Source organism: Colossoma macropomum, unplaced genomic scaffold (assembly GCF_904425465.1).
Source record: "Colossoma macropomum unplaced genomic scaffold, Colossoma_macropomum, whole genome shotgun sequence".
NCBI lineage: Eukaryota > Metazoa > Chordata > Actinopteri > Characiformes > Serrasalmidae > Colossoma > Colossoma macropomum.
In genome coordinates this window covers 37,542,505-37,555,824 of record NW_023494803.1, presented here as the reverse complement: position 1 = coordinate 37,555,824, position 13,320 = coordinate 37,542,505, and the positions used below count along the sequence as shown (strand labels likewise).

General features: G+C 38.3%; 1 protein-coding gene across 1 annotated transcript in view; it reads right to left on the bottom strand.

The window, feature by feature from the left end:
- The window catches only part of sptlc2a (serine palmitoyltransferase, long chain base subunit 2a), a 40,030-nt gene that overhangs the window by 14,859 nt on the left and 11,851 nt on the right, over positions 1-13,320 (bottom strand). Inside the window, 4 exon segments of the mRNA XM_036594151.1 lie at positions 4,153-4,279; positions 6,161-6,283; positions 6,285-6,381; positions 7,466-7,571. Coding sequence (XP_036450044.1) covers positions 4,153-4,279; positions 6,161-6,283; positions 6,285-6,381; positions 7,466-7,571 — 453 coding nt within the window.

The window sequence follows — 13,320 nt, the reverse complement described above, 5'->3', positions numbered from 1 at the left end:
CTTGCAGGATTTAGACCTCTTCGAAACAGCCGAACGTTAGCCAAACATGACTGGAACATGGCTGGGTGAGGAGAGCCAATACCAACTCTTAGAAACGGTGCATACAGCAGAGTTCATGTTTTATGTCTGTGCAAGCCTGACACAGATCTTACTGCAAAAACGGTAAAAAAATTAAATACAAATAAATTTAGTCAACATAGGAAGTGAAGGTTTGGCAAAAGATCTAATTTACACAATTTAACAGTGTAGCTGTTCAGCCAAGGTGTGTTTGGTGTTTGAAATTTCTTTCTTTAGTTTTACACAGGAGCTGCGAGGCTAATGTAGTTAATAGGGACGCATGATAACATTGAAATCATATCAGTATTGGCAGATAGCTATTATCTATAAATGCTAACCCAGGCAGATTTTTGCTATGTATTTTAAATGTTTATGTATCAGAAAATCGGGTAACGCTTCACTATAGGGCAGCATTCATAAGGCTACATGACGCCTACACTATTATAATAATAAAATCGTCATAAAGCAGTGTCAGTAATAAAATCTTCTGACATGCAGTCGAATGCAAAAGTTTGGGCGCCCCAGTCAAATGATGTCTTGCTGATTTTCTAATACATCCTCCAGAGAGCACACTTACACACATTTTAAAGCCCAATTACTGCTTACTTGATGACTTTATCCATTTTTTTTGGAAACAATAAAGCATGGAATGTGGCAAAAGTTATAACACATTTTATACATCATGTTTTATTTTTTCCAATATGTTAAACAGAGCAAATAATTAGAAATAGTGCACTAAAATTTGCAGAAAATGTCATATTTAACTGTGTTCTCCATAGAGGACGTGTTCAATTATTTTCACAATCAACAAAACATCATTTGACTGGGGGTGTCCAAACGTTTACTTACTTTTACTGTCAACTTCACATCAAAGTTGAGAAAATTTGAGAAAAACGAGAGATAATGCCTACTGGCTTTATAAAAGCTTATGTGGGTTTAAATTTACTGACATGACGAGCGCACGTTGGTGTTATGTAAAGAAGCAAACTTCAGGCACGAAACACGGCTGATCGACTACATTTAAGTATGCAATTGTGTAAATAAAGTTCCTGGTCAGTCCGTCGCTTCAGTGATCGTTACGTGTCTATGTGCACTGTGAGGCTGGCTGTTATGAATGGACTGGGGCTGAATGAGGCTGGGACTCGGCCCTGGACAGGAGCTGAAGAGGTGCATGTTCCCAAGAGGACCCACAGGATATCTACCTCACTGACCTCTGCCTGATTAGTTTTCTTTGTGAAACCACCTCCCCACCCCAAACACACACACACACACACACACACACACTCAATTGTTCTTCATGTCTCTCACGTAATCTGTCACAGATGCTCCACAATGAGTTAATCTGTAATGATGTCATTAGTTAATCTGCAACCTGTTATTACTCTGTTCTCTGAACCACTATACTGTCTCACTGTTCTTTTATACTCAGAAGAGAGGCCCCTGGAAATGGAAGCAAATGTGCTTAGAAAATTACAGCAATAATATCATTAGTCATACTGACACTGCACAGAAAAGTGCTGAAGAATCTGGCAGGAATTTTCACACTAAATAAGCCAAAATACATCTAAACAAGCTAATATCTGCACGTTTTTGGCCAACATCATGACAAATCAACAAGATTCTCTCAAAGGTAGCAGAAACTTTGAGCTATATCTCTTTGCAGTACATAAATCAGCCCATACGGAAAAATACAATGGCATTTTTCAAATCTTATGCACTTATACTACATTTTTATGCTGATTCCAGTGTCATTTTTTTTTTTTAAACTAAATAGGCTGATAGTCAAATTTTTTGCCTAGCATTAGCACATTTCCTGTACTTCCTATTATTGAAAATTTCATTATAAATAACATTACACATTAGTTCCACTGGCACAATCTGATTTGTTGAGAAGTGTTCAGTCAGACACGTTCACAGTGATTATCGTTTCACTGAGCACCAGTTACTATATAACAACTTGCTTTATGCTGCAGCTCAGCATTCCTAATTGTCTACTTTAGAGCACACAAAAACAGAAAACTGTCCGATATTTTCTATTAGATCATATTTGATCTGCAGCCTGTTTCTGAAGAAAATAGTGACCACAGGCCTACGTCAGATTCCGAACTTGTCGTTGAACCTAAGCAACCTTTGCGGTCAGCAGCTGTGACAGAACAATTAAACAAACTGAAATTAGCCAGAAACAATTCAGTAAAATGTTTTAGATACTAACCGGAGCAAAAACGACATTCAGGTTAATCTGGTAAATACTGAAAACCCTGAGCTGGACCTGATATTGTTTTAAGCCTCTGTCCATAAGGCAAAGGGGTACTACTCTTTGGTGGAATGAATTGCCAATATTAACGCACGTTTAATGTTTGGGGTTTCTGTGCTTTACTTTTTTCTTTATTTGGCAGAACTGTTCTATACAAGCAACAGAACACGTTTCAGGTGCAGCAGCGGCATTCGAATAAGCCAGAGTGCACAAAAAAAAAAACAATATAATAAATTGGCTAATAATGCCGTAATATTTTTGGCCATATACTTTTAAATATATTTCTCCAGTATGAGTTTCATGAGGTTGAGCAAGATATACCAAATGGAATATCAGGAGAACCCGCTCATGTTCCCTCTAGAAGACTCTAGCCTTCTAGGCCAGCTAGCTTTTCTGGAAGTATCTCAAGCGGAAGCAGCTGGTTCTTCCTTCTGTCCATCAGACCAGCTTCTCAAAGTCAGTTAATCAGCCTGTGACAGAGGAGACCACACCTCAGGGATTCACCAAGACCCTCTCAGAAGAACCTGCTCGGAAACACGTGGAACAAAAGGCCTTTGTGGACCCTGTATGAGCACGAGGGAGATGGGCAAAGCCCTTCACCTGGCCCAGTTTTCACTCATATCAGTCACACTGAACACTACCTGGGCCTGACAAGCCAGCAGGGCCTGTTTTAGTGTAGCTGCCTGCCATGATTGAGTGGCAGACGAGGAAAGAAGCCTTTTGGAGGGTCCAAGCAAAGGGCCAGATCACCCTGGCTGTGTGGGTAATTGTTAACACATTTCTCAAGTTTAAACTTTGAGCTAAATATTTTACCTGGACGGCGTCTGTACAGCTGTAGAAGTCATCAGTCTTATTTCATGAGTGATGGGAAATTGCACAAAGAAAAATCTCATGCAACAGCTTTTTTACCGTCTCACTCCCTCTCTTCAAAGCAAATCCTTGAGAGAGAGAAATACTCATTTCTCATTCTGGTCCAAGCCTAGACGCAGCATCTTGAGCAAATAAACTCGAGGGCTGTATTTTTATTGTAAAATAAAAGCAGTCAATAAAGCTATCAAAGGAATAGTAAACTTTGTCAGTGCATGCATTTTAGTTATCACGATTGTAAAAAATAAAATAAAGAGAGAAAAGATAAAAAGATTACCAGGGTTTATGAGACCTAAGAATCATTTTCTGAACAACAGGTCACCAAAAGAGGAATGTTTTGCAACTGGATTCATTTCACACACTGAAGCTGCAGATAGGAACTGATACGTGATGTGGAAGCAGGTGTGACAAAGGCCCCTCTGTCAGAGTGCAGCAGTGTGGAAACACCAGGACTTCAGGTAAACAGGTTTAAATCAGTGGACTCCACAACAACGGCATTCAAGATTATGCAATAAACGTCAGAGCTTTATTCCTCGACTCTAACACAGCTATTATTTTTTTTTTCAGCAATAACATGCACCTTTCACTGTGTAAGCAAGAAAACCCAATTCCTGCACACCCCTTCCCAGACCTAGGATCAACTGCTTTTATTCTTGCCTTTGTCACTAGTGCCCCCTTGTGGCAAAATCTGTAATCCACCACCTCTGAGACCACCACTTGAGCACCTGGCAAATATGAGAATATAACCAATAAAAGCCAAGAGGTGTCATATGAGTCGTGAGGAGTCTATGGTTGCATCCAAATACTTACAAAGAACTTTCCTTCCTGTCTGCTTTCCTTGCTTTTGCCTGAATTGTAGCTATGGCCTCACTAAATGAGCCGACTGAGATGTGGATCCACAGGGCAACAACACCAGGCAAAATCAAGGAAAGCAAGTTTTAGTCAACTGTTTAGACGCAGTCTATGACTCTTACCTATAGTGGTTCCATCCTCTCCCATAATGCACTTCATAGAAGTGATAATTTGCTCCACCACTGGAGGTGACATGGAAGTGGCGTACACCGCACTGTGAGAATGAGAGCGCAGGTAGTCTATCAACTCCTACAGGGAAACAAACAATAAGAAACATAAGGAACAATTATTCCCATCTGAAATTGATAAGAATTTCACTGCACAGTGATTCATAAACAAAAAACAACAAAAATAAACAACAAAAAAAATCTTGCTTTTCTCAGCAATAGAAGCAATAGTTCAGTAAAAAAAATCAAACTCAATAACTTTCAATTTATCCAAAATGCAGTCAATCAGCCAAGATATGTTTATTTCTTTAGTTTTGGAGTGGAGCTACAAGACCCACTAACAAGCTAACAAGCCATCTAACAAGCAGTAGAAAATTAATACCCCACCAATTAGCACTGTGACAGAGTCATCTACTACAGCAGACTAGGGCTGTTACAATCATTAAATTTTAGCTGATTAATTCAATAACTGTGATTAACGACCAAATGAGCGTCTTGCTTCCTAGCTATGTTTACTCAAACACATGCTTACAAGTAGACAAAATCATGTGCAGAGTCAAGCAAATCTACCAAAAAGTTTTCCTTGAGAGTGAAAAAAAAATAAAATAAAAAAAAATCATTCTTCTACCATTACTTACATAGCTAATTAGACAAACATTACTATTGTTGCGCTGTAAATGTTAGAGCGCTAACTTAAAAACTGTTTTCATGAGTCCCGTCATGTGTCTCGAATGCTTCTGTGTTTTATAATGGACACCTGCCTCAACCCAACGCACTCAATTCACACTTTGCTTGATGCAGAACGATGTGATTGTGAAATCTAACGACTGTGGGAAATGACTGCAGTCAAAGTAAATAACTGATCATCTCAAATAATTGTTAACCTTTGTGTGGTGTTGGTGTCTTTGTTACTCAGTGATCTGGTGGACCCACCGCATTCAATATAGCCATAATAGTTTATGTAAAAACACTCGATGTTTAAAATATCACAAGTGTAGAGTTCTCCTTTAGCATCTATAGCTAGTCAGCAACCTGTCCATGTTGTCCACCCTCACACACACTCTCACACACACACACACACACAGACAGATACAGAGACAGACACACACCTACAGACACACTAACAGCAGGCCATGCAAAAGGAAAACAGAGTGAAGGACACAGCACCTCAACACTTTTATTCTCTGCAGGTTCACCCAACACCACATGGGTAATATAAATGTGTGGGGGTGAACAGCGCAAAGTTAAAATGAGTTATTTTATATGTTCATCACAGAAAATGAGCAAAGGAATCAGAGGTTGAAATAATAATAAATGGCATCATTTTCTCTTTTGGGAAACATGGAAAACGGGTCCCACAGGCCTGAACACAACACAAGTTATGAAAAGGCTTACGATGGAGAAGTATGGACAAAATTCAAGCTCAAAATGGCTCCTACTACTGTTTTAGCTACGCAATGTACTGAATAAGCCAAAGGTGTCAAACTGGGTTCCCTACAGGCCACAGCTCTTCAACACTGTTCAACACTGTGACCCATTAAACACACCTGATGAACTCATCAGCAATACTTTTACAGGTTGAATTCAGAGTGTTAGAAGAAGGAAAACCCTCATCTCTTCAGAACTGTGACCTCTTCAGAGTTGACAGCCCAGTTTAAACAGTGTCAGAAACATAAGCAAGTGTACTTGAGATTACATAATTACTCAATACAGTGTGAGGCATTCAATTAATATAGGTAAGCAGTATGCTATTTGGTGGGGTATATGCTGTCATTATTTTAATTAGCCTTACAGTAAAAGTAAAGCAAACTTTGCACACCAAACATCTCTTGGCTGGTCGATCATAATTATGGTAAAAGGAAATTGTATAAATTTCATTTTCCCCTCAACTCCTGCTTTATATTCTAAGATATAACTGTGTTGTTATAGTACAACTAATAAAACACAGCAGTGGGTTCCACACCTTCTTCCCTCCAATGTAACCCCCAGCTGCTCCAAAGCTCTTAGTGAAAGTGCCCATCATGATGTCCACATCTGTGGGGTCCAGGCCGAAGTACTCCACCACTCCTCGACCGCTGCCCCCCAAGAGCGCCGATACTGTGGGCTTCGTCCAGGTACAGGTAGGCCTTGTACTTCTTCTTCAGGGCTATGACTTCAGGCAGGCGGATGATGGAGCCCTCCATGCTGAGGAAAGAAAGGATTACTCAGACGGGTGTACATTTCTCTTTATAGTTCACAGTTCTATTTAATTCAGAGCTCCACTTTACAACAAGACCATCCTTATAAAGAGTTTATGAATGGTTTAAATTTAGGTTATTAAGTAGCCCATAAACACCTTATAAAACATTAACAAGCAGTTATACCATATAAATTAAAAGGGCAGCAGTGACCTGTTATGCCTGATGAATCTGACAGTTATGCTGCAGACTAGGGCTGCATTTTAACTGCTATCGCGATTTGGGCTTTGACATTAGAGGTATATTGAGTGCTTCTCTGCTCTGCCACATGGACAGCTCAAAACCTCCATCTTTAACTACACGCTTGTAAAAACGCATTAAACATTAGGATTGTTCTCACACCCAGTATTGTGTTTTGAGTATAGTAATGGCTACTGTCACAATACCTAAACACAAAAACACTAAAATATTTATACATCCTTATGTGCCTACATAAAACAGAAATATATATTTCTTTGTTTTGTAGCAATTACAGAAAAATCTGTTGAGATAATACAGACTGTTTTCAGACTTTCAGTGCACAGAAATGTGCTTGAAGTTCTGATGTCAGTAGCTGTTAGTATTTCTTTTCTTTTCATTACGCACAATAAAACTTTTGTAATTCTGTACTTTGCCATTTGCTGTACAGATACTTTCAATCATTAAACTCATTAAATCTCAAATGAAATCATTAAAACTCAAATTTCATCACAATTTAAACCAATAATTTCGGTATGATTCCGAATTCTTTTACAAAAATACTCTGAACACATAACATATGATTAGAGAAACTAACTAATAACAGTACAACAGACGTTTTTTTGTTCTTTCTCTTTAAACCCAGTTTTTCCCCAAACTGCCAATTCCTTCCCACTTCCTAGGTCTCCTAATCAGGTGCTACAGCATGTGTGAGAATTTAAGGTGAAAACAGAGTTTTGTTAGAAGCACATTTGATTAATTCTAGTGGCAGAGCGCAACAAAAGAACAGGTGCAAATCAACACTATGGAACTTGCACTGTGGTCCAATTACAGAGTACGAGGCGAGGACTCACCTGTAGATTCCCTCCACCAAAATGAGGATTTTCTTCCAGGGCCGGTGTGTTCTGGGCTGCCCGTGCACTATAGCGTCTCTGAGCAGCTTCTCCAGGCTCTGCATATCTGACACAAGAGGAACAGAGAAGAATTACTCACCCAGACTTTCACCCACAGAAAATCATACACCAAAATATTCACAACTGTAGAAAACAGTAACATATTTCAAAAAATTATAGAGGGTACACTTTGCTGACCAGAACAAAAATGCCCTAAATGTTTAATGAACGTAAGAATAGAAAACATTGTTAAATAAAAGAGTAAAAGAGTTTGATTTAGTACTTTTATACTGTTAAAGTTTCAAAACAATGTTTTGAAAGAATTTATGGAAATGAAGCTGTAAAACAACTAGTTTTGAATTCACTGTTTTTGTGATGTCACAACAACCAACAAATTTACATATACCCTCCAATTCAGCCTACAGCAGTTTAGCCGTGCCCATTTACACTGAAGTTAAGGAGTGTTACAGTTCAGACTACTTTTTTTGAATGAGGTGTAATACAGGACAGCCAATTAGAACAGAGGTCATTTACATGTATCAGTCGTTAAGGCACAGTTTAAAAAAAAATCCATATAGAAACACATATAGAAAGGTTGGAAAAAGGGTCACGTAAAAATGGATTTTGGTACATAAACATCATAGAAAAACTAAAATACAAGAAAACTGCAGGACACAGGCTTTAATGGAGCTGTTGGAAATCAGCACAGCCCCTGCTGAACCATTAAGATTCTGCCTACGTTCTTCACTTTCACCTCAGAGGAACCTTAAGCAGACTGAATTGCTACAACTCTAACAACTTCAGGGTCAATAAGCTGAAACAACACAATGAACACAAGGCTGCAGTGCTGCTACTTTAGAAGTCGTGACGGACAGAAATCCATTATGGCACAGGGAACACAGTTTATTACACATTCCCCTCGAGTTTTTCATCAATTTAAAAATCCATTTAAAATTGGCTACCATTATCTGTTTAAATTGACAGTTTAAAAGTTGCATTTAGAATAATGTGCCTAAATAATGATCGCAGGGATGACCTTTGAAGCAACAAAATTCATATTCATGGCCTGCAGCCAGACAGTCAGAGACAAAAGGCTATGAGATTCAGACGGTTGTGTAAATGTTGAAGCGCAGGGCTTTAATTTCAAACTCAGACACTAAATCAGTGAGTGCATTTACAGGTACTCAATAATCTGATCATAATTTGAATCATAATCCTAATTAAGCAGTTATCTGATTATTCAAATGATCACGTAAACAGCATACTCCTATTCCTTAGGAGGTCTAGGTCTAGAAATCCGATTAAGAAATCTGATAAAAGATTTTGCAGCACATGTAAACTTTTACTCTGATTTCTTTCAGATTTCTCGGCCTGTGCATGTGCAAAAATAGATGGAGGTACCAGAAATAAGCGAGCAGTGTTGCTGTGAGACGCAGCAAAACACTTTAAATGCTAAAACCAACTACATGCTTGATAAAATGAAGGATTTAAATATTCTTCACCTTCTAGATCAGAGGTCACTAATAGGCGGATCGCGGTCCGAGTCCGGACCCAGACGCTGTCCTTTGCGGACCTGGATCTATAACCGATAAACTATTGATAATTATTTAACTTTGACAGGGGTGCTCCTATTATAGTCGGTGTAACTTTTCTAGCCTTTACGGTACCGCTTTAACGGGCCAGGAGACTCACAGACCAATCACATGCATTGTAAATATCACACATGATGCTACTTAGCCAATCAGATCTGTGCATTACGATGAGCACTGAGACTCGAGTGAGTGATGCACACAGGGGAGTGACGAGGAGAGAAACAGCAATCGGAGGATAAAGTGAGTCAGAGGGAAGTTATTTCACACTGCATGCTCTAAAAAGAGAAAACTGACAACAAATGTTGTTGAAATATGACTGAATTGTACTTTTTTTATTGGACATTCAGTTTTTGACTGTATAAGATGTTGATATGCCTACTAGGCTACTTCAGTTTACAGTGTATGGCACTGAATCATGATGCCAGTTAGACATTATGACGTTCCGGACCTCTGCTTGAGGAAATGTTCTCGAACTGGACCTTACTGAATTTTAATTAAAGACCACTGTTCTAGATGATGTATGTTCACATTTTCAGTTAAAGTGGCACAATGCTTAAAAAACAAGCCACGATGAAGTTTGAGTTTTACATTACGTTTACATCACGTCTTCTTCTGTGAGTTTACTGGCCGTTGGCAAAGCAGGAATCCAACTACTGCCCGACTCATGTAGACCCGGAGTTTCACATTATCTGATTACCCAAGTACATGTAAACGTGTGGATCGGATTACCGACAATATCTGATTTTCTGCACTTATCGGATTATTAAGTGCATGTAAACGCACTCAGTAATCCTGCTGATTTGATCCAGAGTCCAGTCACAGGTAGGGCTTAACGATGTAGCGAGTCAGAGTGGAAGGGGCAATACTGAAACACAGTGTTCTACAGAAGGTGGACGTGTTTTTATGTAGAACCAGCGGCTTGTGTACGTTGGAGCTTGACCAAAGCAACTGCCTTTACCCTGCTGTGTCAACAGACAACAGCAGAGGTGGAAAAGCCAGCGCAGGTATGAGTTAAGCATGTGTGTGTGCCAGTGAGTGAATAATAGTGGGAAGCAGTAGCTGAAAAAGCTAAATGTTCCCTGTGGAGGAAAAAAAGGTCGTTTTTGTTGACCTTGACAATTTGCCAGCTTAATCATTGTTTAAAAAATAAATATTGAAAAGTGAAGGTACATTCAGTACAATAAGTAGAGGATAATTCTGCCACTACAGTCTATTTTCTTCTTTTAGCTAATATATAACGTCCTGGACAAGATTCAGGTTTCCAAGACCTTCCATGCAGTTCACACTGTGCTAAAGACGTTGCTATAAGCTTCTATTACTTGTTAGCTACATTAGGCCTTTAGTTCCAGCACAAAAGAAGCAAACCTGGCTAATCAAATACATTAGGAAAGGAAAATGACAGAGAAAGTATATTGAGGCTGCAAAATTTATTCATGTGAATAAACCAACAAATCATTTAATCAGCTTAAATATTTACTATAAACTCGAAGAGCTGTAACAATTAAATATCTGACACAAAATGAGGTCCTGTTCACCAAGAGCTGAATTACCACCACAGAAAAAAACACACGTGGTGCTTTGTTAAAGCTAGAACTGGGCAATATGACAATAATTTATCCTTATTGTGGCAAATTACGCCACAATATGCTTTTCCTCAGCATATTCTCTCTCTCTCTCTCTCTACACATACATATACATACATATATACATATACATATATATATGTGTGTGTGTGTGTGTGTGTGTGTGTGTGTGTGTGTGTGTTCCTATAGCATCAGTACTTAAAGCACACTTACTGTGTTAAAATTAACACTTACTTATTATAAATAAAGCATAATTAGTCCTGTTTAATTGGACTTGTATCAGTGAAACAAAAAAAAATCATTATATTCATAGTTTTTGATAGTATTTTTTTATGTGGCCTTTGTGGTCCGTTTTTGCTTACTGCAACTTATCAAACCTCAGAAAAACTATCATGATGCATATCGTGTATCAAGAATATGTCTTTATGTATCGCTATATTGTATTTTAGCCGTATCGCCCACCCCTCGTTTAAGCCCACTCATAATTTTGAGCAACAGCAAAAAGCAATAGCTAAACATAAGGGATGGTAATAAATATCTAGATTAACATTGGAGCTCTTCAGGCTGCAGCATCGTTTAACTGGTTTAGTGTAATTTTAATGTGCTACTTAACTAGACGAGTCGTGTGTGAGCAGGTGTCCAGGTGAGCGGATGGCATCTTTTTCACGAAAAAAAAAAAATATGCTTAGAAAATGAGTTGTATGTTAAGCTAATGAACCAGTTTACACAGTTAGCTAACACATCGCTGTTGTTGGAAGAAAACCTCGTATCTCCAAAATGGTAACTTTACAGGAGAAGCAAAAAACCTACTTTACTTTTAATGTAAGTCAATGGAACCAGAATCCAAAACCCCCCCCCCAAGTAATTTTGTGCCATTTCTTTTGGTCCATTCTTCATTAAATTTACACACAACGCAAAGGACAACAGGCATTTTCAAATTATGTCAAAAACTGAAAAACAACAAAAATGGAGATACAAGGTTTTCTTCTGACAACAGCGATACGTAACGCTGTGACAGGACGAGCTTCTGAATGTTTCATAGTTTTTTGAAGTAGCTTCTAAATCCATCTGTTTAACAGAAACTGATGCAGCTCAGAATATTCCACTGACTAACACTAGTGGTGTAACATGGTGAGCTTCAGCGATGTTTGTAAGGGGAACGTTAGCACATTCTGACAAATCAGAGTGAACTGTGTGACTCAGCGAAGAGTACTGTTTGTCAGAACACCGCCGTGGAGGGAGAGCTGCTGTTTACTGACCAGTCAGCTGCTTCAGAGTCCACACCAGCATGTTTTCTTTTCCAGTCATTGAAGGTAACGTTGTGTGTCCGTGGAAAGATAAGTCAGTCTTGCATTTGCATATGTTGTGTGTGACCTCTGCATCCTTCATTTTAAGAAAATGCTCCCAGACTTTATTTCTTTTTTAACTTTGCTAGCCACTCACATAGGTGTGACACTTTAAGCGAACTGCTGCCCTCTTCAGGTTAAGTTTCTGACTCATTCTAGGTTGGACTTCACTTTAAAAATGTAAATGAAAAACATGTTAATTATTATATTACATGCTCTTACAATTACTTGTATTTTCCAAACCTGCATATGTGGTAAATCTGATGTTTCACTACACTATTCCTTTAAGCTGGAGTTGCAGATGAGGTTCTTGTCATCAGTGGCTGAGATAGTTAAGCACATAATTTGCTCCAAATCTCCAAAACGGTAACTTTACAGGAGAGGGGAAAAAAACTAACTTTACTTTTAATGTAAGTCAATGGAACCAGACTTTTTCCAAGTAATTTCTGGGTCACTTCTTCTGGTCCATTTATCATGAATTTGACACACAATTTATATGGAAACAGCCATTTTCAAATTAAAAAAGAAGAACGACAAAAATGTAGAGGTTTTATTCCGACAGCAGTGAATTATTTATCTGAGAGTACAGTGGAATGAAGAATGGTAGAGTCTCTGTTTTTTCCTGCTACTGTGCATCATACAATGCTCCCAAGCCTCTGCATGGTCATATGACAGAGCAGAGTAATTTGGAGAGGGTAACACTTTATTCTGAGAGTCCACTGTAGATGACTTGCAGATGCTCACTTAGTCTTTGACTAAAATTCAGTGAAATATCTATTAATTTACTAACTGATTAATTAACCGGACTTTAAGTTAATGTAATCAATTTTATTCAAACCTAACCCTAAACTTAACTTCAACACAAAACCTAATCCTGAACCTAACTCTAACTAACGCTGTTGACGGTCAACTGAGATTCACCAGATATAAACAGATATAAACAGTGTTAGTCTATAAACAATGTTAGAATCTGTAGATAATCTACAAGACACTCAAAATAAATTGTACTCTGAGGTCGTTCAGGCAGACCTTCATCCTACCAGTTTTGAAATCTTCCAAAAAATACTTAAGTAACAAAGTAGATTTACTCAAGTATTTTCTATCCCTGCATTTGAGGTGAAGAAGAAACTGTGTACATGTGAATTTTCAGGGATGATTCACAGAATCAACATATCATAATTTAATTTGTCATATCTCAAATTCTCAGTTCAATTCCTTTTAGTGATACAGCAAAAAAAAATAAGGTGTTCCTGAAAATTTAGTATGTTAAAGTTTGCATATTCAATTATTACAGC